General features: G+C 44.3%; 1 protein-coding gene across 2 annotated transcripts in view; it reads right to left on the minus strand.

Annotated features, from left to right (window-relative positions):
* PPIG (peptidylprolyl isomerase G) overlaps positions 1 to 24469 on the minus strand; it is a 47892-nt gene that overhangs the window by 6153 nt on the left and 17270 nt on the right. For both annotated transcript variants that reach the window (XM_075002010.1, XM_075002011.1), the window contains 8 exons: positions 23410 to 23517; positions 22280 to 22324; positions 21253 to 21340; positions 19275 to 19304; positions 18996 to 19135; positions 9899 to 10103; positions 7953 to 8120; positions 5753 to 5837 (listed from right to left, as the gene is read on the minus strand). In XM_075002010.1, coding sequence (XP_074858111.1) covers positions 5753 to 5837; positions 7953 to 8120; positions 9899 to 10103; positions 18996 to 19135; positions 19275 to 19304; positions 21253 to 21340; positions 22280 to 22324; positions 23410 to 23517 — 869 coding nt within the window. The remainder of the gene's footprint in view (positions 1 to 5752; positions 5838 to 7952; positions 8121 to 9898; positions 10104 to 18995; positions 19136 to 19274; positions 19305 to 21252; positions 21341 to 22279; positions 22325 to 23409; positions 23518 to 24469) is intronic.

Below are 24469 nucleotides of genomic sequence, written 5' to 3' on the forward strand. Positions count from 1 at the left end.
TGTAGAAGCATAAATTGTATGCTAAAGGAGTCTGTAACTCTGAAATGTCACCATTGTTCCCTGTAACTAGTCTTGCAACCTCTAACATGAGAAGGAACATTCCAAACCTATTGTGTGGCATGGAAGGGGAAACTGAGGCACACAGCCATTGTGGTGGTCTGGCTAAATGCCAAGGATGGAAGCATTTTTACCTTCCGTTACTGGACTGTAACTAAATTCCAAACATTGGCTGGAGCAGCTGTATGGACTGGTGGTCAGATAGGGCAGGACCCAGACCACAAAAGACCTGTTTAATCTGTTGGTGCTGCAGCGAGACCAACCAACCCAAGGGAACTAAAGAAACTTGCCCGGCTGCATCACATGAAAAGGGCCAAGACCAAGCTCCTGACTTGGAGCCTCCCCCAGCAGAACTATGATGTGGAGGTGGTGCACATCGAGGGGAAAACAGAGGGTACAGCCAATGCCCTGTCACAAGGGGAGAGCCCCGAACTTCCCCAGGTCACCAGTTGAGTGACCCCGCTCAGTTCGGTCTGGAAGGGGGGAGAGATGTGAAGAAGTGGGGGATACCTGTGTGTGTGTGAGTGGCTCACAGAGGGTGTGGGGCTCCTGCTGAGGGTAACCCTGACAACCAGGTAACACCTTTGTACTGCAGACAAAGGAGGAGGTGGAGCCTGAGGGGTTTGAATTGGAACTGGGAGTTGGGAAGCAGTTAGTCTGGGCTGAGGGAGAGAAAGACAAAGGAGGGGGCAAGGCCCCAGCTCTGGGGGCCCCTCGGGGCCTCCTCTCCCCAACATGGATTGGACTGGCTGTCTCTGCCTGCTGCACTGACTCCTCTGTACAATGCTGTGTCCTGTCGGCTAATAAACCCGCTGTTCTCCTGCTAAGTAAAAGACTCTCCTGCCTACGGCCGGGGTGCAGAGCTTGGGGGACCCCAGAACCCCATCACAATAATACACTTACATTTTATATTCAGTTAAAATGGATTTCCCAAATGGTTGCTCAAATATCCACACTACAGTTTCAGAAATTTCTAAAGACCTTAAATGAGCCCAGGTATTATTATTGTTTGAAAGAGAACTGTTGTTGCTTGAACCTGAAAATCTTTTAGATATTCTATCAAGTTTAACATTTTTTCATTGGGATGAATGCAACTCACCCTTGCTCCGCCATGAAAACTCCCCATAACATTTCACAAAGCGTCACCAGGGCAACAGTTTGCAAATTTTTTTTTTATTAGCTTTAAAATTTAAGACCTACTGAAAATGTTCATCGCTGTAGACCTGGCCTGACATAAGTGGACATGCATGAGGCCTCATTTCTTGAGGGAAAGAATTAGGAAGACGAGTAGACTGGAAACAAAATGTCTGTACTAGACAAGGTAGGTAAATGATCAATATGCTAAAAGTTGGTGTTTGTACTAGCAATGATATGGGAGAATATTCAGGAAACCATTTATAATTGCCAAGATAAACTGGGATCTAGGTCTTTCAAGAGAAAAACAATTAATTAGGGCTGTCAATACATGCGTGTTAATGTCTGCAATTTACATAGGGCAGACTTAACGCATTAAAAAAATAAACGCATGTTAACAATTGACAGTGCTACTTTTTACACTTGCCAGTGCTTGAGGCTGTTGTAACCCAAAGCAGAGATTCCACTTTGTTTTCTACTGCAGTAGAGATTGTCCGACCAGGGGATGACAACCAAAAGAGCAAGTGGAGCCATTTTTTTCTGATTTTGGTAAAAATAAATCAATAATTCAAGAGCCTCAATGGATGTGAATACAAGATCAAACTATACTTTTTGTAACCCCTATTTTAAGGGCAGTGGACACACATATCCCACAATGCACTACACATTAAAGGGAGAGTTATATATTATTTGCTATTTAGATATATGCTGTTCATTGCTGGCCTTTTACATGTTCACTGAAATATCAAAAAATAATCAGGAAGGTGTTTTTTTTACTTTGCAATTACAGTGTTGGGAGCCACAAAGAAATCCTTAAAGAGACGCATGTGGCTCCAGAGCCTCAGGTTCCAGACTTCTGCCTTAGACTATTTAAATGCTAATTTTGCAAGCCCTGGTACAGCAGGTTTGTTATACCATTTACCACCCACAACAAAAAAGTTTCTATGTTGACAGGAAAGTAACTTCCTAGGTGGTGGGGGAGGGGCAGAGGACAAAAAGGTGGAGGTGCTGGAATTAACTCTTGAAAAATTGCAAGTTGGCAGAATGTGAATACTTCAGTGAAGGTGCAATATGTTGTCTTGGAGCTAGAGAGCGCTCTTAATAAACACGGTTGTGATTAAATTTTTCAAATGGCCTGGAGGATATCAAAAACCTTTGTAACAAGGGTTACAGGAATATTATGCTTCAGGTTACAGACTGGCAGCACCCAGGTAGGAATTCCCCTTATTCCTCTCCCCCAGAGGTTCATGCTGGCTGGTTCACTTTCCTGTGTCGGAAGCTGGCCTCTACCAGAGGCACAATGCCAAGTAAAATTCTGGTCCTGCCATGAGAATGGCTCTTGTGGATGCCTTTTTCGCATCCTAGGACTCTATATGTGCCCACATTAGCAGACCTCATTGTAGAATTAGCACTTACAGGAGATCCTGTGCACACTGGGCAAAATTGCATGCTGCACCCCCAGCCATACTGCTAACCCCAAGCATTTAAAAACTATGAGATTTGATTTGCAAATAGGGAGATTTGTGGGAAAAAAAATAAAATAAAATTTGGGTTCTTTTGCTTTCTGGTTTCTGGTCCCTTAAGATTCCCATGTTCAAGTTTTTTTCTCTACAACCATAAAGGCCAAATTAAATAAATAAATAAAATATAGTTTAATAGCATGATTAAGTGCGATTAATTTTTAATAGCTGGGTAGCCTCACAATTAATTGCTATGAATAGCAATATTTGGGATGTTTTCTACATTTTCAATATTGATTTCAACTACAAAGTATACAGTGCTTACTGTATTTTTATTACACATATTTGCACTGTGAAGAAGAAAAAAAGTGTTTTTTTTTCAATTCAACTTATATATGTACTGTAATACTCTTTATCATGAAAGTTGAGCTTATAAATATAGGATTATGTACAAAAAAAGCCTGCATTCAAAAATAAAACAGCTTAAGACTTTAGACCTTACAAGCCCATTCCATCCTACTGCTTGTTCAGCCAATCAGCCAGACAAATGGTTTTGATTAAAATTTGCAGCAGACAATGCTGCCTGCTTCTTGTGTAGAATAGGTATTCACATGACACTGTTGTAGCTGATATTGCAAGATATTTACTGCAGAATGTGCTAAAGATTCATGTCTCCTCATGTTTCAGCCACCATTCCAAAGGACATGACACTATGTTGATAATGGGTCCTCCCTGATAAAAATCCAAAGCAGTAAGAATTAATGCATATTCATTTTTATCATCTGAGTCAAACACTACAAGCAGGTGGGTGATTTTCTTTTTTGGTGGTTTGGGTTCTGTAGTTTCTGCATCAAATAGTGTGTTGCTTTTTTAAGACTTCTGAAAGCATGCTTCACACCATGCCCTTCTCAGATTTTGGATACCACTTCAGATTCTTAAACCTGGGTCAAGAATTGTAGCTATCTTTAGAAATTTCACGTTAGTATCTTGCTTACATTTTGTCAAAATCGGCTTTGAAAATGTTCTTAAAATGTACATGAGCTGGGTCATCACCTGCTACAACATGAAATGCATGGCAGAAGGTGAGTAAAATAGTGCATGAGACATACAATGGTATTTCAAGGAGTTCAGCCACAAATTTAATTAATGCACTTTTTAAAGATCATAATCAGCCTGGAAACATGTCCTCTAGAATGATGGCCAAAGCACAAAGGGGCATACGAACATTTAATCTGACAGTAAATGCTTTGCAAGACCAGCTACAAATAGTCATGCAACCACCTGTTCTCACCTTCCTGTGGCAGTGTAAATAAAAAGCCAGGCAGCAGTATCTTCTGTCAATGTAAACAAAGTTATTTGTCTTAGCAATTGGAAGAACAAGAAGTAGGACTGAGTAGACTTGAAAGCTCTAAAGGTTTATGTTGTTTTATTTCTGAGTGTAGTTATAAAACAAAAATACATTTGTTAAGTTACACTTTCACTGTAAAGATACAGCAATTCAGCACTTGTACGAAGTGAACTAAAAATTGCCATTTTTGTTTATCATTTTTACAGAGTATATATGTGACCAAAAATAACAACATAATGTAAGTATTGTACACTGTAGTCTGTTTTAACTGAAACCAATACTGAAAATGCCAATACGTCATCCACAAATATTAATACATTTTAGTGGGTATTCTATTGTTTAACAGTCCGATTCATTGTGAATAATTTTTAATCACAATTAACTTTTATGAATAAATCGATTTAATTTGGATTGATGGACAGCCCTACCTGGAATATAACTCATGCTGTACAGAACTGGTTTCTACAAAGTGACTAAAACAATCGCAACATGCACGGATGGATTTTATAGTAAACACAATGTAATGCATAAATGTAGCTAAAGGAAGAGGCTCACTGACAAGTTGGTCTGTGTGGTATGCCCTATAATCATCCCATGCATCGATCAATTTAAGTGAAGTTTGACTATGTGACAAGAAAGAAACCTCACAGGAGACTGCAGAGTCAAGCTGAGTTCAATAGGACCCAAGTTGATAAGATCCTGAAGGCTACTAAGTAGGAATGTTTCTCCCCAGTATAAATGTTGCTTCAGTGTCACAATACAGAGTAAAACAGAAATTCCCATTAACAACCTAACTTCAGTGGGCTTTATTAAAATTTAATCATGAGAAAATTACCTCCTTCGAATTCTGTTCTTTAAGATTATTGTTATTATAGATTCCTAGTCTGGCTTTCTAACTTCTGGCACCTGATATGTCAGCACTTGATGGAAGTTGGTGGTTTTTCTGAGCCATGTTTTCTGCTGGTGCTTGCCAGTATCTTTTTTTTTTTTTTTAAACATTAAAAATTGTTCCAGATCCATTCCTGGAGTTTCTTGTTCTCTGTAAAGTGGGATTTTGTTGTTCACTAAATCTTATGAAGAAAACTGCTTACTGGTTTTCTGAAAATTCATAATGATAGGATTACAATTCTCTTTCCCTTCAAAGTTGGGGATTATCTGAGCTGTACTACTTTTATACATGTCAAAAATAGATATTCCAAATGAGCATAGGATTAGTTAGGGATCTATCCCAACTAATCACTATTTCTCAAACTAACATGAAAGCAATCTGGAAAAGGTCCAAGCTCCAACACTGAGCATGACAAATGTTATTTTTCCATGGGACCAGTAGCAATAAATTTTAGATTTTGCCAGCGGTATTTAAGATTTTACAGTTTATTCCAAATTACAACTTATCTTTTGAACTTTCAGGTAATATACATGAGCAGAAGAGATGCAGTTTTATTTTAAAAACTTTAGCATTAAAAATCCATTTTCTTTTAAACGTATTCAGTGAGCAGTAATAGCTAGCGTGTAGAGGAGGCGCACAGAAGTCAGAACTGAAGGGTTCTATACCCAGATCGTTTACTGTTTCTCTATATGACCACTTTGCCAAATGGAGGAAATCTGTAAAATGATAATAATTCTTCCCTTCCTCTGTCCAAGAAGGATGTGAAGGTGCTGTGAGATTCTCAAATGATTCATGATATAGAACTGCATATCATCACCACACAACAATGGATTTGTTTTGTTCTGTTCATTGGTTTACACTTACCCTTGGTCCTCTTCCTTTTATCTTCCTTCCAGATCTTGTCACTAAAAGCCTTCTCTGGTATGACGACTGTGAATTCGCTTGGTTACTAAAAATGAAGAAAATTCATGCTGTCTATTGCATTATTTTAAAAATTGTGGAGGGAGAAAGACAGGAAAATATCGGTTAGACAGACTCCACTACTATTTTGGATTGGTTCTTTTGCATATCAAAAAAAGTCAGTCCAAATGAAAATAAATAGTAGTTCTCATACTCTCCACCAAGTTCAGACAGTATGCAATAGCCACCATTTCTCAACTTCACTGTATTATGCAAAAGACAAAGTTTAAAAAATCCTTTTAGGGGCAGACAGGAGACGTGTTCCCTTATGTATTTTTGGAAAAAGATTTGCAGAGTAACATCTTTACGTCACATGCCAAAACAAAATCACTGTGTTAGAATTTTATAAGCCTGGCCCTTCTTTATCCTTATTGCTCACCAGTCTATCAAAATTTAAGAACAGGAACCTAGTTTCTTTAAATGTTTCTCCAAGGTGTCTAAGTACTCTTCCAGGTGCTGCAAAACTATAGAATAACTTGCAGTAGAGTTACAGCTTGCAAAATATTCCATGGACAGCTATAAAGGTGTGAACAATTCTGTACAGCCTCAGGATAGGTATTGTTAGGGATGTAAAATTACGTTTAACTGGTTAAATGCTAGGTTTAACCAGTTAACTGATTAAACAGGTGGGTAAGGATGGCCGCAGACAAGGGCTGCTCCAGTCGGTCTAGAGTGCCCGCACTTGCAGCCCATTGGTGACCTCGGCTGCTCTGGCCCAGCTGGAGCATCCTGAGCAGTCCCCAAATGCAGTGGCCTGACCTGGGATTGCCATAGGCCTGAGCAGATATTGTCCATGGTGATCCTGGGGGGGCTCTCCACCCTGGCTGGATCAGCTCCTGTCCATGGCCTCACCAGGCACCCCTTCCCAGCTGTCCCTTTCCCTTGGGGCTGCTGCAGATGGGGATCCTCCAGCCTGGCAAGGTTGGAGCAACCCTCTTCCTGAGAGTGGCGGAGGGCTGCTCTACCCATAACCATTAACTGGTTAAACATTAACATTCTTAGGTATTGTACCAGCATGGCTTGTGCTATACAAAACTGACTGCACTACCTGACCACTGTGCTCCAATCTTGATCTTGTGAGAGAATTTACAAGGTTGAGGTTCATCTGCCTCATCCAGTAGAACGCCTTCCCAAAACATAATAGCACAGTAGGAGTATCATATACATATATCAAGAACAACAGATATCCTATTTACCTTGTCTAGTAAAACAAATATAAACATCTATGCTCCAGGACATAAGCGAGCTGCTAATTGCATGCGGTCAGGAATACATTTTCTATATCGGCAGTTTACTTCATAATTATTCCTTATAATGTTTCTTGTGCTTGCCTCAGAGATTGCTGTAGTGGTTACAGTTAGCAACAAGATTCTAGACAAGGTAAACTATTGGTTTGACAAAGTATGGTAGAATGAATCAGACAGTGTCCACTAGAAGGTGGTTCATCAAAAACTGGACTAAGAAGCGTATTTCACAGAACCTCAAAACTGTCATGCGGTGCTGAATTTCCTCTTTATACTAATGAGTCAAGGTGAGTGAGGTACTATCTTTTACTGGACCAACTTCGGTTGGAGAGAGAAGCTCTTGAGCCATGGAGAACTCACCTTCAGATCACAGAAAGGTCTCGAACTCCACGTGGCATGAAAGCTTCCCTCTTTCACTAACAGAAGTCAGGTCCAATAAAAGTCCCACCTCACCTTGTCTCTCTAATCTCCTGGGACCGACAGGGCTACAACTATACTGCATACAACACTTTATAATAAAAAGCAGTGATCTACTCAAGTGAAAGGCTTCATATATTGATTAAGTCCCAAGAGCCACCCATTTCAAGTGGAAAATTGTATTTGTGAATAAGTGCTTAGATTTTCTCCATTCCTTCTTACATTATTTCCTTGTAAAATTCCTTTAAAATACATCACTGAAATTTCCACACTACTTACGCTTACACGCAAACACATTTTATGACATCTAAACTGCCGCTGCTCATGAAGTACCAGTGGTTAAGCACCACGTGGAAAACCTGGATTTCACCTTTAAACCTAAAAGTCCTGACTTGATCACATCATTGTCACATGTAGTCCCAATCAAACATGTGTAAGCTTACCTCTCTCTTTCCTTCTCCTTACTCTTCCCTTCTTTTTCTTTTTCATCTATTTTAGGAGGACTTTTTCTCATGAGGAACCTGTTTTCCGGTACAGGAGGGATCTCCTCAGGACGGACAGTAGACAATGGCTGTGCTTCAGGGTTTTCGTCTTCACTTTCACTGGATGAGCTTTATTTATACACAAACAAAAACCTGTCAATAATTCAGTTTTAAATATTTGTTTACTTCAGGTTTAGAATTTCTAAGGGAGGCCTCTCAACCTGTCTACATATAGCGGAATTTCAGAAGTGTTGTCAACTGAAAATACACACTAATAAGAGAGAAATTATTTATGTGGTCATCAGAGCAATTCAGAAAAGGACTGAGTTCTGTAGGATATGCTTACCATCTTCTTAGTAGTAAAATAAAAGAAATCTAGCTAAGATTAAAAAATCTGAAAATTATCAACCCAATCACTTACAGAGAGTTTAAAATACACATGAATTTTTTTTAATTCAGCAACCCTGGAAATAGGCTATGCTGGATTATGGAATTTTCAAGACCTTTTTAGTGTTTGTCACAATGAACGGTAAACAAAATCTGTTACTAAAGCTTTTGTATATACAAACTACTATAGAGTATTGTACATGTATAGTATGACATAAGATAGATCCTTAATGTGCTGTATTTAAATTGTTATTGGGGGTGGTGCTGAGGGTAGGATTTGGGATGGAGGTAGGGTGCAGGAGCAGGATGGAGATAGTGTGCTGTAGCAATGAGCATGGAAACCCTGAGAATCCTGGTTCATAAGCCTTCTGAGTTCCGTGCCACAGAGTTATGAGGTCCAGGGATGAGCTTCCAGAGTCTGTGGTTTTAGGGCAGCTTTAACACCAGGCAGACTGTTTCAGGCCAGGAACATCAGGGCTTCCAGATTCCTGGGCCAGCTGGCTCCCTGGACCACCTTACTTTGAATGAAATCATATTTCTCACAAACTGGAAGTACCAAGTTTTAGCCAATTCTACGTTAGAAACAGGGTCATGTCCAGCTAGTATGTTTGAATGTAAACCTGAAAGGAACTGTACAATTGTATGTTGGAATCTGAATGGAGCTTGAGATTGCTAAGTGGGTTTAGATGGTAAAATACATGAAGCTGAGGCTGGTCTGGAAAACAGGTTTGCTATAACAGATGATTTCCTTGATTCTTAGTGGTTATACTGAAAGAAAGCAAACTTGTATAAGAACTTTATCTCTAGATCATATTTTGGCATGGGAATTCTGTAGTAAAAAGCAGCTAAGGTAGTTAGGAGTCTCAAGTACCATTGCCTTTTAAGGAGACTTCGGTATGCTTGGGTAAAATTTTCACAAAAGAACTAGACAGGTTTAAGTTGGCACCTGATTTTCAAGACACTATCACAAGTTACTTATCAGTAAATTAAAGGTGTCAATATGTTTGAGCTCTAATTATGTTCATTTTTAGACCTGCATGCTCCTCAATGCACATTACAGAAGTCTCATAGTATATAAATTAATTCAAGATAATCAAGACAGAAATGAGTCAAAGTGTCAAGTTTTCAATGTTCAACTTTACAAATCAACACATGAAAATCTCAAACCAAATCTACACAAGTGGCTCTCATTATGTAGTTTGGCAATAATGTATAGTAACAAAACAAGAAAACTGAAATCGTTTACAAAAAAAGAAAAAAAAATCAAGGGTCCCACAATCCTCCACATATCTAAGTGGTGCAGGCATATACCAAAGGATCACATTATATATGTGCAAAAAATGAAATGTTATTTACAGAAAATTTTTCCTATATCAACCCCAAAACAAAAAGATAGCTAGCCAAGTACGTTTATTTTTCTACAGCATACTTACTAACATATATTTTTTACATTTAAATGTTTAACAACAAGCAACTTGGCCTGCTTCCAAAAGTCTTTTAGAAGAGCAAAATAATCCTACCTTTTCTTACTTTTCTTTCTCTTTTTCTTTTCTTTCTTATGTTTTCTAGAATTTTTTTTGTGTTTCTTTTTTCTCTTCTTAGATTTCTCTTCAGAAGCACTTTCAGAATCAGATGAGGAATCAGAGGAAGAGTCTGAATCACTTGAACTTTCTGAATTGCTGGATGAGGAGGAGGACTTGTGTTTTTTCTTTTCTTTTTTCTTGGCTTTAAATTAAATTTACAAAGATACACATTTAAATATCAAACAGTTCCACCAAAAGTTCAGAACAGACAATTCTATTTAACACCTCCCAGAATTATATACTAGTTTTTTTGAAAATAAAGCAGGAGCTCATTTAATTCGATATTTCAAATAGAATAACAAGACTAGACTGTGGTCTGGAGAGGACTGACCTCCATGTACAGAACTGGAGGAGGTCAAGAACTTCTTGTGAATTAATGTGAACCTGGAAATCCGCCTTCTAGGAATATAAACTGCTAATTCAGGGAGCTGTGTATTAATTCCAGAAATAACTGGTAGTTTTAAGACCTTGAAAGCACTCAGTGTCCAGAGAAGGCGTTGCAATGTTCAGCCCTTGTGCTGGGCTAGTTTTTTTTTAAATATAAATTAAAAAGAGGTGATAATCCGATAAAATGGAAGAAAAAATTAATATAACTCGTATATTCACAACTATAATCTCCTGGCCTGTCATTTACTGATAACTACCTCTTCTAACCAATGAAGAAGATATAAGGAGAACAGTTACTCCCACCTTCCCATCAATAAAACAAAAGGACAAGCCTAGCCAAAAGCACACTCATTTTTGAAAAGGATATAATTTTGGTGACCTGCAAGACAGCAACATACAGAGAACAAATCTCTCTGACCCACTGCAGTTTCACATGTCTTAGGCCTAAAGGTTGTACAGTCAGTGGATTATTCAACCAGTAGCTAGCAAGGGATACCACTTGCTTTCCAGTCATTACTATACCATCCTGACAGAACACAGGGTTGGAAGCAGTTGTGTCCCAGCAATGATCACCTGCAAAAAGTGCATACAGAATCCTATACGAAGGCTGTTATGGAAGCAAAAGCAATGTACTTCTCCTGTATTGGCATATCACCTGCAATCAGAGGTTAGTATTTCTCACTAGGGCTCCGTCTACACTGGAGCGCACTTTTGAAAAAGGATCTCTCGAAAGCCACCCTTCAAAAGATTGCCTTTTAAAAGCGCACATCTACACACAAAAAGCGGATTGCACCACTCTTTTGAAAGACTGTCGTTCTCTTTTGAAAGAGAGCATCCACGCAGCTACAGGCGCCCTTTCGAAAGAACGGGCCAGGAAACACGGCAGATGGGGGCACCTGGCGGACAAGCCCTTCTGAGCTCTGCAGCCAGCTGCTCCCTTAAAGGACACCTCCCAAGCACCCTCGCCCTGCACATTCTGAGTCCTGCGGAGCTGTCACAAGCCCCGCAGAGCCCGAATGTGCCTGGAAGCCAGTCGCCACAAACACCAAGCAGCAGCTCCTCCTCGTCGAGCTGGCCATCCTCAACCCTGTGCTCAACCAGCTGGCCATGGTGCTCACGGCCACCCTCCACTTCCTCCTGGGGGCGACCCCCTCCGCCAGGACTGTGGAGCCCCTCAAGCCGGGATCCTGTCATCACCCCCACCCCAGCGCCCAGCCACCTCTGGCACCACCCCAGCAGCACGGACTAGTGGGAGTGGCTGGTGTCTGGGGAATGGGACAACGCCAGACAGGTGCAGAACTTCCATATGAGCAGGAGGACCTTCCACGACCTCTGCCACTGGCTCACCCCCGCCCTGAGATGCTGGGACACCTACCATGCAGCCCACCCTCCCCCTTGAAACATAGGTAGCCATCACAATCTAGAAGCTGGCCACCCCAGACACTTACCAGTCAGTGAAGCACCAAGTCAGGGTTGGCAAGGCCACTGTCGGGGCTGTCACCATGGAGGTAAGGCATGCTCAAGGCACACACCCGCCACAGGGAGAGGGCCCTGGGCAAGGGGTTCCCTTTGTGGTTGGAGGCATGGGGAAGAGGGCACACGGAAGAAGCTGGGGGAGGGAGCCAGGCACACCCCATCACACCCTCATGTGAGTGTATGCCCGCCCTCCCACACAGGTCGTGTGCCCCATCAACACCATGCTGCAACACAGGGTGGTCCGCATGGGGGACGTGAATGCAGTGGTCATGGGATTCACAACACTAGGCTTCCCGAATTGCTTTAGTGCCTTGGAGGGGATACATCCCCATCCGCACCCTGGAACACAGCACTAGCATCCACCACTCGTGGTGGACCAGAGGGGATGCTTCCGAGACATTTATGTTGATTGGGTGGGCAAGACAAACGACACCCTGGTGTTCCCCAATTCCGTCCTCTGCTGCCGAATGGAGGCCAGGCCATACGTCCCAACACGGGAGCACCAGCTTGGGGGATGTCACCATGCCTCTGTGCATGGAGGCAGATGCTGCCTACCAGCTGCAGCCCTGGTTAATGAGGCCCTATACTGGCCACACTGACCCCACCCAGACGCTGTTCAACATGAGCCTGAACTAGACTGGCCATGTGGTGGAGTGGGCCTTCAAGCACCGGAAGGGCCGGTGGCACTCCTCACGCCGCTTGAGATCAGCCTGCAGAATGTCCTGCAGGTGGTGTGTGCCTGCAGCATCCTCCACAGCATTGTGGAGGGAAAGGGCGAGGCGTTACCCATGTGGTAGGCAGCTCAGTCCAGCCCTAGCTTCAAACAGCCGGTCCTCGGCCCAAGATGCCAGGTCTACTGGGATGGGATCCGCATTAGGGAGGCCTTCCAGGAGACCTTTGCACATAGGGGGTCGCTATGGCCTACCCACAGCACCTCACGCAGGACCCCCACCCCCCGCCACACAGACCCCTCACTATCTCCTCAACACCCACCCCATACATCCACTCCCTACCCTCCCCTCAGCAAGAGTACAGGACACAGGAGTGGTGCAAATATAAAACTTTAACTGTCATTATTAACCATGTGGTTTGTCTGCACAGCAACACAAATCTATCTAACAGCGCAGACAAACTATGAACAGTGGGGGGGATCCAGCAGGGGTGGGGTGAGCGGGCGCAGCAGGCAGGCCAGGAGCCCTGAGTGCTCCCACAGGACCACTGTCATCTCCTGCAGGTGGCCCAGTAGGTTGTCCCATGCAGCCCTCTGCCACACATGGTGTGCCTCGTCTATGCAGAGACGCCGCTCTGCCAGCTCTGTCTGCAGATGGGTGGCGTCGTCCTTGTCAGCCTATCACGCCCTCCTGCTCCAGGCTGCTTGTGGTGCGGCTGCAGCTGGTGAGCGGTCCCCCTCCTCCGTCAAGCTGCCCAGAATCATGGATGAGCAGGGTATCCATGGGTGGACAGCCCTTTGGCCAGATAGGTGAATGCAGCTGCATTCCACCACTTCACCCCCATCTCCTTCAAGACCTCCTCTTCTTTCTAGAGCTCAAGCAGGTCTCTGAGCTTGGGCTCCATCCATGAGGCCGCCTTTTTTTTCAGGGGCTGCCCAGAGTCATGAGAGCCCTGTGTGGGGTCTGAGGGGGGGCCAAGGACGACTAGCAGCTGGCCATAAGTGAACATTGCCACTCTGCAGCTGCACTGAGGGCATGCTGCAGGAGCTCGTGGGTTTGCTGCTCCTAGCACACACTCAGCTTCCTGCCATGGGGGTTCTGGGTCCATGCGGCCTTAAACTCAGTCAGACACAGCTACCATTCAGGCCTGTTGCCGCTGGCCAGGGCTTCTCCACATGCCAGCTGGCTGGCGCCATGGAGGACTGCTCTTTCAAAAGAGTGGTACGTGGAGCACACTTTTCCTTTCAAAAGGGGGCGCCATTTTCTTTCAATTTTGGATTGAAAGAGTTCACTGCGCGCATAGACGCACCCCACACTTTTTCAAAAGAGGGAAGGATTTTTCAAATGTACTTGCAACTGTCGACATAGCCTAGGTTAACTTTTTTTAATGTTATCATAGAAAATACTAAACTGATCTGAACTGGGATGACCAAATTAGGGGAAACAGATACATTCATCTAGTAACCCTTCTCACCCACTGATGGAATATTACATCTGTTGCAAGACGATTGTGATTCATGAAAACGGCTAGAAAATAAAATTTTACATCCAAACATCCAAGACACCTTATAAACCAGCTGAAAAAGTTGTCTGACTTCAAGCTGCTCCTAGCCATGCTGCAGTCTTATCACTGATGTTTTATGAATGAAAGAGACCACTTAATAACTAAAAACCATTCTTCTGTCAGTCATGTCATAAGATGGAAGAGTAGTATCAAAGAGGAGGGAAATAAATCAAGATGTTCAAATATCAATGTTTGTCTACTTTCCGTAGGCCAAAGAAACAAGGTAATCTTTGTCTTGTGCTTCAGCATCCTTGCTGCAACCCTTATAGGTAGGTATCATCTGGAATGTGCAATAAGAATAAGCAAGAGAGCCCTTGTTAAATTCCTATCTAACAGGCATCCTGAGGCTCCTGTACCAGGGGTCTCCATCACAGTTAAAGCAGTCTTAGAACTGAATTATTTGTCAGAAGAGCAGGGGCTAACTTCCAACATCCAGAAGAGCACACAAAAGCAGAGCATCTTTTCAGAGGAAGATTGTTATATCCCTGTTTATACTTCAAAATACTTCACAAAGCATACTTTCAGCATGGTAAACTCAAGACCTTCCTAACCTAGCTACTCACCTGAAGCACTGTAAATGGGGACTGTACCCAGAACCATAAACTCAACAGAAACTGCATGTGCTAAGAGAAGTCAGACTGAGTTCAATATATTTATATACCAGCTAAATTTTTAAGGGGGCAGTAACTGTCAGAAAAGTACAAAAAGAAGGCTGGGCTAGCACAGAAAGCCCCAAACCTGGAGAACCATTAAGAAAAGCATGAATTAATTCCCCAATGGAACAGGGCAAGAGAGATGCTGTTCTTCTTTGTTCCTAAAAGGAGAAACAAAAATTAAAGACACTGGGGCTGTGTCTACACTACACACAATATCCAAAAGCCAGAATTTCGAAAATCGAAATTGAAAGAAGGGATTTCAAAAGAACGCGACCACACACACACAAAGCACACCACACCAATCTGCTCTTTTGAAAGAGGTTCCTGGCCTTTCGAAAGGGAGCGTCTACACAGCAACAAGCCCTTTTGAAACAACAGACCAGGAAATGCCACACGTGGTGTCACAAGGCTGACAAGCCCTTCCAGGGCTCCCAGCCAGCTGCCCCCTTAAAGGGCCCCTCCCAAACACACCCACCTTGCATACACAGTGGGGCTGCTGAGCTGTGGACTGCACTGCAGACACTCTGCTCAGAGCAGACTGCAGCGCATGGAGCCCAAGCAGCTGCCCAAGGTAGACGCCTCCTGCAACCCCAGGGCTCAGATGGCCATGGTCATCCTGGCCCTGCTGGAAGCCTGGCAGCCCACGACCCCTCCCACCGGGGTCCTGCAGGCTCTTGTCACAGAGCACTCACAGCACCCCGTTCCTCATCCCTTTTGGTGCCTCTGGAATCATCCCAGCAGCGGAGACTGGTGGGAGAGGTTGGTGCTGGGCCAGTGGGACGATGGAAGGTGGCTCCAGAACTTTAGGATGTTGAGGCAGACATTCATGGAACTGTGCCTCTGGCTCACACCCACCCTGCAGCATGTGGACACCTGCATGCGGCCCACGCTCCCACTCTAGAAAAGAGGGGGGATCGCATTGTGGAAGCTGGCCACCCTGGATAGTCACTATTTGGTTGGATACCAATTCAGAGTCAGCAAGGCCACTGTCAGGGCCATCCTCCTGGAGGTAAGTCAGGCTGGTATCCCACACGCACCACGGGAAAGGAGGAGTGGGCTCCTGGGCTGGGGGCCCTGGAGGGGATGGGGTGTAGCATGGAGGGCCAAGGGGCACCCCACTGTGCAGGCTCAATTGTCAACGCCCTCCCTCACACAGGTGGTCCAGGCAATCAACCCTGTCATCCTGCAGAGGGCTGGCTGGGTCAGGGATCTTGATGATGTCATGGCAGGATTCGCAGCCGTTGGGTTCCCCAGCTGCTTCGGCACCCTCGATGGAACCCATACAGCGATCCTCACCCCGGACCACAGCATGGGCCGCTATATAAACTATAATGGGTACCACTCCGTGGTGCTGCAAGCCCTTGTGGACGCCAAGGGCTGCTTCACCATCATCTGTGTGGGCTGCTCCAGGCAAGCCCACGATGCCAAACGGAGGAGGACACCTACGTCCCTGCCTGGGAGGTCTCCGTGGGGGCCATCATGATGCCACCCTGCATAGTAGGCAATGGGGTGTAACCCTTTCAGCCGTACCTGATGTGTCCCTATACAGGGCACACCACCCCCAGCCAGAACACTTTTAACCAGAGCCTCAACCACGCCCTCAATAATGTGGAGCAGGCTTTCGGGCAACTAACGGGGCGCTTCTGCTGTTTGAATGTGCACCTGGATGTCAGCCTACCCAACGTCCCCGGGGTGGTTGCAGCCTGTTATGCTCTGCACAACACTGTCGAGAGTAAGCACGAGCAGTTCGTGCAGGGGTGGGCTGCAGATGACAGTGCCAGGTATGAGCAGCCAACCGTGGCCCCATCCTGCCAGGCACACCGAGATGGGGTTAGGGTCCGGGAGGCCCTCTGGGAAGCCTTCAAACAGGATCCTCGCCAACCCTTCCCCGGCACCTTCCATCCCCCACGCACCCCACACCACTGCCCCCAAAAGCACAGGGGACACTGGGGTGCACAAAACAACTCTTTACTATAACAACAACTAAACACCAACAAACATGTAAACAAAATACACTTAACAGAACGGGTATTAGGTTTTTTTAACTGAGAGCTACGTACGGGGTGAACAACGAAGAACTATATACGATGGGGGGGGCTTTGGGGGGGGGGCCATGGGCAAGGGAAGACATATTCCTCCATGAGGGTCGAACGGCAGGACCCTCAGCAGGTGCAGGAGCCCCTGCCACCTCAGGTCCAGGGGCACTGTTGGGGCTGGGATGGCACAGGGACTACGGGGAGGTAGGGCCAGCCAGGGGTGCTGGCAATGCCTCGATGGGAGGGCTGGCGGGGAGATGGCCTGCACCGACGACAAGCCGCTGGGCCACTGCAAGCTGGGCGGCTGGGCAGAGGTTGGCTGGGACAAGGGCAGTCAGTTCAGGGGCAGGAGGAGCGAGGGTAGGGGGAGGCAAAGGGGACAGCAGGGCACTCTAGCTCTGGGAAGGGCAAGGCTCCAAGGCACCATAGCCACCTTGCTCCAGGCCTCCCGCCGCCAGGCCCTGTCCTCCTGCTCCATCTGGAGCCACTGGCGGAGGACAGCCATTTGCTCCCATATGGCAGCCGTGTGGGCGGCTGAAGCCTCATCCAGGTTGTGCTGGCAGCAGGCCCTCTGGGGCCGGGCGAGCACTGGCCTGGGTGGTAGAGATGGGAGTTCCCTAGTTCCCTCTGAGGGCACAGCTGGACTGCTGGCATTTGGGACGGGACTGCCCCAGCCCTCGGAGGATGAAGCTGAGGAGACAGAAGTGAGAGAGAGGCGACTCATCAGTGCTACTGCCTGGCCCCGGGGGCCCCACCTCACCCCTCCACCGTCCTCCAACACACCATCCACTCACCCAACCCCTCCCGGGGGTTCCCGTGTGGCCAGTGGGGCTGCATCTGTGGGGAATCCATTGGATGAGGTCTGTCCCACCACCTCCCTTCCTGGACAGGAGGGTTGTGGTGCTGGGTTCCGCCATGCCTGGGCCTGGGATGCAGCCAGGTAATGCAGGGAAGGGCGTCCCCTCCCCGCCAACCCAGGGTTCCTGAATCACCCATTACTACCTGGGACTCCGGAGAACAGATCCGGGGAGACCTGGCTCGAGGGGGCCTGACAGGAGGAACTGGAGGTAATGGCTGTCACCAGGGGGCCTTCCTCCTCCAAGGCACTCTTCTCCTTCTCCGCCCTGTCCGACCTGATGGTCCTAGATGGTTCTGCACCTCTGGCTCAGGGTCAGTCTTGGGGGTGGTGGTGTCTATCACAGCAACTGAGTCAGGAGCGTCTTTTGGATCCAGGAGCTGGTGTAGCTCCCTATAGTTCAAGCACCTCAGGGTGGTCCATGCCCCCGACTGCTTAGCCAAATCCCTGGCCCGGCTGTACGCCTGCCTCAGTTCTTTCACTTTCAGTCTGACTTGATCATTTGTGTGCTGGGGGTGGCCGTGCTTCTGGAGCCCCTGAAACAGCCGACTGAAGGCCACAGCACTCCGGGGTCGGACGGTGCTGTGGTACAGCACATCTTCTTTGCCCCAGAGGCCAAGAGGGTCTTTAATCTCGCTCTCCGTCCAGGAGGGGCCCCTCCTTTTCTGGCCCTGGCTGGGAGGAAGGAGACTCCTGGGGGTCTTGGGGACACGCAGTCTGGTTGGTGGGCTCTGTGGCTGGGGAACAGGAGTAGCTGGAGGGTGTTCCCGTCAGAGCTCATGCTCCTGAGGCTGCCAGCAGGCGCTCAGCTTCCTGCATGGGGTTTTCAAGTCTTTGCAGCTTTAAGTGTCTGGACCCAGAGAACACAGAGCCCTGCTGGGGCTGGCAAGAGCGCCCCCACGCTCCCTGCGGCCACCACCATGGCAGACTCGCTCCTTTAAAAGAGCTGGCCGGCAGAGTCTACACATGCCCTCTTTCAAAATTCAATTTCGAAAGGGGCTGCTCTTCCTGAAATCAGATGTGAAGAGCGATTTCGAAATGCGTACCCCTTTCCGTCAAAAACAATTTTGAAAGAGGCCGTTGTGTGTGTAGACTCTCCAGGGCCTCTTTCCAAATTGATTTAGAAATACAGGGTTAATGTAGATGCACCCTGGAATGCCAAAGCCTGCAAGCCAGCTGCCAAAAAAAAAAGCAAGAAAGATTGAAGAGGAAGAGCTGGTTGTTGGAGACTGTTTATTTTTGCCTATAGGATGCTTGATTGTACAACTACGTTGGAGATTTGTTTTTAGCATTAGGATAAGATATCTAACTCATGTGCCTAACAAAATGACTTGTTTTAGTAATGTCTCTGTTGCTAGCTTACTAAAAGTTACACAGTTCAAACTTACCTTTGGATTTTGGAATCAGCTCTCCACAACTTAGTATTCGTACTTCAGCATATGGTTTACTAGATGCATCTGTTTTCTGGTTTTCTATCTCTCTCACAACTTCCTGTCCTGAGATGACTTGTCCAAAAACAACATGAAGTCTGAAGGTTAAAAAAAAGAAGGTAAAATGCAAATTTTCTACTACAACAAAAGATTTAAAGTATTTAGCATTTAAATTTTTCAAAGCACAGTCCACACTTTTATCTTCACAAACATAAATAAAACAGATAAAATATTTACCCATCTAAGTGAGGTGTAGGCTTGGTTGTTCTTTTGATACCACCAAAAGGAAAAATTAAAACAAAGGGGTGGGGGCGGGGAGAAAAAAACAAAGTTAGCACCCTTTACAAAGTAAAATTGCTTTTGAAACAAGATTAAAAACTAAAAGTTACTTTGAATTAATAAATTAAGAATTCTGTTTGGTTCAATTCTATAACAATCATCTAGTGTTTGTGTATAGCTTAAGTATCACTGAATGAAACATTACATAAGGCTCCCACTAAAATCCCTACTTTAATAAAAATAAAATGTAAGGAAATAAATGAAGGTAGTCTGGCCTTAATACAATTTTATTTCGTATCCTATATACATAGCATCACAAAATGCTATTATTCAATAGTATGAACACTTGAGAGCAGATTTTAAAAGAAAATGAATTTGTATCTCATAAGAGACTGCAGGGAGTCTTTTAGCCATTAGAAAAGGAAGCAGTAAGAAGTCGGAAAAATAAACGAAATATGGGCAACTGCTTCATGACATTTGATGTAGCTCTAGAATTGACTTAAAGAGACTTTATATACCTACAGACAGCATATGATATTCATGCAAGCTTCTAAAGTCCGCAGGCCAAGATCTGACATCCCATGACATGCAAATATCAATCATGAGAGAAATCAGAAGCTGTACTGAAAGAGGCTAATGGTTTGTCAACAGCCCAAAAATAAAACTGTATAATTGTACAAGATGCATGCAACTCATCACATTAAATGAAAAATCTTTATCATTTATCGGTAACTGAGGTAAATTTCAAGAGAATGTTTTCTGTATATAAGCCTGATTCAAAGGAATCTCTCTCTGTTGTAGCTATATTGTGATAAATTCAGCTTTAGATTTATTACATGTGGTGATATTTTTTGGCTATGTGACTATTTTTCCTTAAAAATGAGATTAAACTCAGAACAATTTCCAAAAGCCAAAACTTTACACACACTGCGTGGGAGGTAGGGTACATAGGAACAGCCTGGGCTAAGGATGCAGGAGCAGGTTGGGGTGGCTGTGCAGGGTCTGAGTGGGAGAACAGATTCTGGAAGGAAGGGAGGGTCAGGAGTGGAGTGGGAGGGTCTGGGCATGAGGCAGGGTAAAGGAGCAGGCTGGGGTTCTGGGCAGCAGAGCTACAGGGTATGGAGTGGGGGGCAGTTGCAGAGGAAAGGAGGGTGAAGGGATCTGGGCAGAGGATTGGGGCTCCTACCTGGCACAGCTCCCACAAGGACACAGCTGCTTTTGTGTGCTTCTGCTTGCTGCAGGGAAGCACTCCCTGCAGGCATTGCCCTTCATCACTCCCACTGGCCACAATTCTGAACAAATGGTAGCAACTGATGAGAGTGGGGGGTAGTACCTGCAGGAAGCCCTTCCCTGTGGTGTGCGCAGCCACTTCCTGCCTGCTACCACGCAAATCCAGTCCCAGCTTGCCTTGATCAAGCTAGTGAGGGGCTTGGGCCCTCCCGTGCCCCACAGAGAACTGCTGCTGTTGCTCCCTATGTGGCTGGACCACCAGCTTGCACTACTGCGGGGTGGAGGGGTGGGAAGGGTGTGCTGAACCCTGGGCCTTACAAGCCAAATCAAGACAAGCAGTGGACTGGTCCCAGCCCATAGGTCATAGGTTTCCCATCCCTGCTCTAAGTGGACAAGACATTTTGTAGGAAATTGAGAAAAAATTTCCCAAGGTACATCAATTAGCTTCGTGTTACTTGCCCAGGTTAGAAATGCGTGATGAATTGTTTTTCTCGGCATATGAGAAAAGCACTCATCTAAAACAACAAGGAGTGTTAACTATGATCAGTTTATCTCCAACACAGATAGTTTTAGGAGGCAGCTCCATATCTTGAAAACCAGTTCACGTTACATAAATGGAAAACGGTTTAGTCTTTTTCACAATTAAATGGTTGCTACAGCCTTAATGTTGTAAAAAACATGCATCACAAATTAATACAATACTCACATGAAGAACTGTGAACCGTTTGTATCTTTCCCTCTGTTGGCCATTGACAGAAGAAATTCTTTGTTGTGCTTTACAGCAAAGCTTTCATCTAGAGAAAGTGTTTTAGATTACTTAGAATACCAGATATTTACTTTGTTCTACTAGTTGTCATTTACCTATTTTCCCTCAGCCAACCCAAATTAAATGTATCATTACCATAAAGAGAATTAAAAAAAACAAAAGTTTCAAAATAAAGTATTTTGTGTCATGTCCTTGAGCCACATTATGCTTCACATTCAAATGCCTGGAATTTAAACAGAAGAAAAACAAAAAAGGACTGTTTTATTTTCCCATAATAAATTGTAGTTATGGTACAAAGAGTGACTGTAAAAATGAAACTCTTACTCAGAAGACATACTTCCTGCATGCACTCAAGCAACATCTGAGTATAGTAACAGCATGCTTTTGCTATCTTTTACTCGTTAGTAAATGCATAATACATATGTCTGGAATGCTAAAATGCTTTTTTACCCTAGCTCATGCACCATCAGGGTAATTTTAACTATATCTTCATGCAGAATTTTTATTAATAGTAGTGATCCCATTTGATGTCAAGCCGAACAAGCAACTTTAATTTCAGATATTAGGAAGAGCTTTGAAGAGCTTATTAGAAAAGTAAGTTTTACTTAAGATGATCAAGATAGATTTGGAAGTTACAAAATTAATCATGACAGCAGGTCTAGAATCACATATGTAAAACATGAAGTCTGATAAAATTGACAAACTTGAATCAAAACAGCTTGAGCTAAACTAAGACAACATTTCCTGAACCAAGCAGTCAAGTGAACAAATACACCTTTAAAGGCTTCACACTCCAACTGGATCAGCTAGCAAAGACCTCTCTAGCCATGCAGTACCCAAATAATCCAACGGGACTCAGGTTTAGTAAGCACAGTCCCCAGATGACTGCAGGAGCAAGACCATGCATTTGCCATTTAATATTTATAAGACAGAATATTTTAAAATGCACACAGATTTAAAATATTACCTTCAAAAAAACCTCCATAAATGGATTCTCCTCCCCTACCATTTCCTTGAAAGAAAAAAAAAAAAAGGACAACTTATTACAAATAAATGTAGTGAAAATATAAATCATTTAAAGTTCAGTGCGTCCAGTGATGAGAAAAACTTTGTGTCCCAGCCAAAATATCTTCAAAAACTGTCAAATAGGAAGCTAGATCTTGACAGTCTACTTAAGAAAATGGGACTTAGAAAAGGCAGGTGTTGCTTTTCCATGTATTCTGTACTACCTCACATACCTTTTGATCAGTGGTTCTTAACCTTTACTGCAGCCTGCACCTATTTGGTTCTCAAAATACGTTCTCACACCCCTTATCAAAAATGGAGATAGTGAGGCCTATACATTTTTAAATGCATATTATATATGTAAAATAGTTTTATGTTATTACTCACCATAAATAATAGTACAGTAGGCATAAAAAAAAAAGTACCACCCAGAGACATTGAGGAGTTTTGCTGTGGAAGCAAACTGTGACTGACATGTTAACAGTTAGTAGCTAACTGAATTTAAACAAAGCTGCTGTGCTGCCACATCATCATCTCCATAAGTGTCAAGAAATACCCCGCAACATTTCAGTACACTGTATTTTGTAGTGAGATAATTTCACTACAGTCAGCTTAAAAACTTGAAAATGAAATTTTTGTTTGTATATTACATAACCATTAAAACATGTATAATATTAATAAATACACAGGTTTGATGAAACAAAGTAGTTGTACTTACATTCCTGTGCTTCATTTGTGCTTTCGATGATTTACCTTCTAAAAAAATCTGGCATGTCTCACGCCCCTAGAAAGGGCATCATGCACCCCAGGTTAAGAATCACCAATCTAGATCAATCGAAGCTTGTTACTGGGAAATACAGTGCTTAACCACTACACTAAATACTTCCCCTGAGAGGCTGCTTCAAACTATAAATATAATACAACTGCAAGTGATAAAAAATTTTGCTTGAAGGCCTTATTAAGCACACTTTACTCAAAGAACACACCCCTTAAAGACAACATACATTTCATCTGAATAGAGTGCTGAATAGGACCCTTAAAATATTTTACAAACAGTAAAAACTGGAGTTTTCTTTTAAGCCTGTGTCCTACCTTCGCTGAAGTCACCTCCTTGGATCATAAAATCTTTCACAACTCGGTGAAACAGACAACTTTTGTAATGCAATGGCTTCTGGGTCGATTTTCCAGTACCCTTTTCACCTGAGAGAGAGAAAGGAATGAGCCAGGGAAGGACGGAGGAGAGAGAATTTGCACTTACCTATTACCATTCATAGATAAAGCACCAATAGCCTGACTAATTTAAGTCTTGTAATCAGCCTGTGAAGTACACAAATATCTGTTTTGCATATAAGAAAACAGAGAAGGCATTAAATCCAAAGATGGCAATTGATTTTGGTTCTCATTTTCTAGATACTCATATTTCAGAGGTGCTGGGTGCTCACAACACCACATAAAGGTTGTAGGAGCTGTGGAAGTCCAGAACATCTGAAAGTCAGATCCCATATCACTCAGAACTTCGATTATGCTATTTCAGTACCCGCTTTTGAAAATTTTGGCCAAGGTATCTTGTCCAAGGTCACAAAGGAAGTCTGTGGTGAAGCTGTAAGTAGGACAAAAGTCACCTAGGAAAATTTACCAGCGTCACTTGGAACCTCAAATTGTAACATCACGCCAATGTAAGACTGCTCACATTTGGAATCATGCTAGAGCCTTGCATAGACAGAAATGGCTATCTGCGTATGCAGATTATCATTGGATAGACAGGATTCACAGGAATCTACAACCAAGAGCCACTGCAGCGAACAGAGGAGTGTGGTCCTGCAGCACCCAGGAGCCAGCGCCCTGCACCAGTAATTCCTCTGGGCAGTGTGACTGCACAAACCCCAGCCCAGGAGATGCCACAGCTGGAGATGGGGCTGAAGGGAGTGTGCAGCTGCCAAAAGGAGCTGCTGGCCAGGGACGTGGGCTCTCAGGTGCATCATGGTAGCACTCCTCTCCGTTGGCCATAGTGGCTCTTGATAGCAGAGCCCTGAGGATCCCAAGGTCTACCTGTGGATAAACATTTCTATCTATGCAGAGCTCTAATTATATTAGTGTAACTAGGGTGGTAAAATTACACTTGTATAAATTTTCCTGTCAAGACAAAACCTAA

The sequence above is a fragment of the Carettochelys insculpta genome, chromosome 8, assembly GCF_033958435.1.
Source record: "Carettochelys insculpta isolate YL-2023 chromosome 8, ASM3395843v1, whole genome shotgun sequence".
In the NCBI taxonomy this organism is placed as follows: domain Eukaryota; kingdom Metazoa; phylum Chordata; order Testudines; family Carettochelyidae; genus Carettochelys; species Carettochelys insculpta.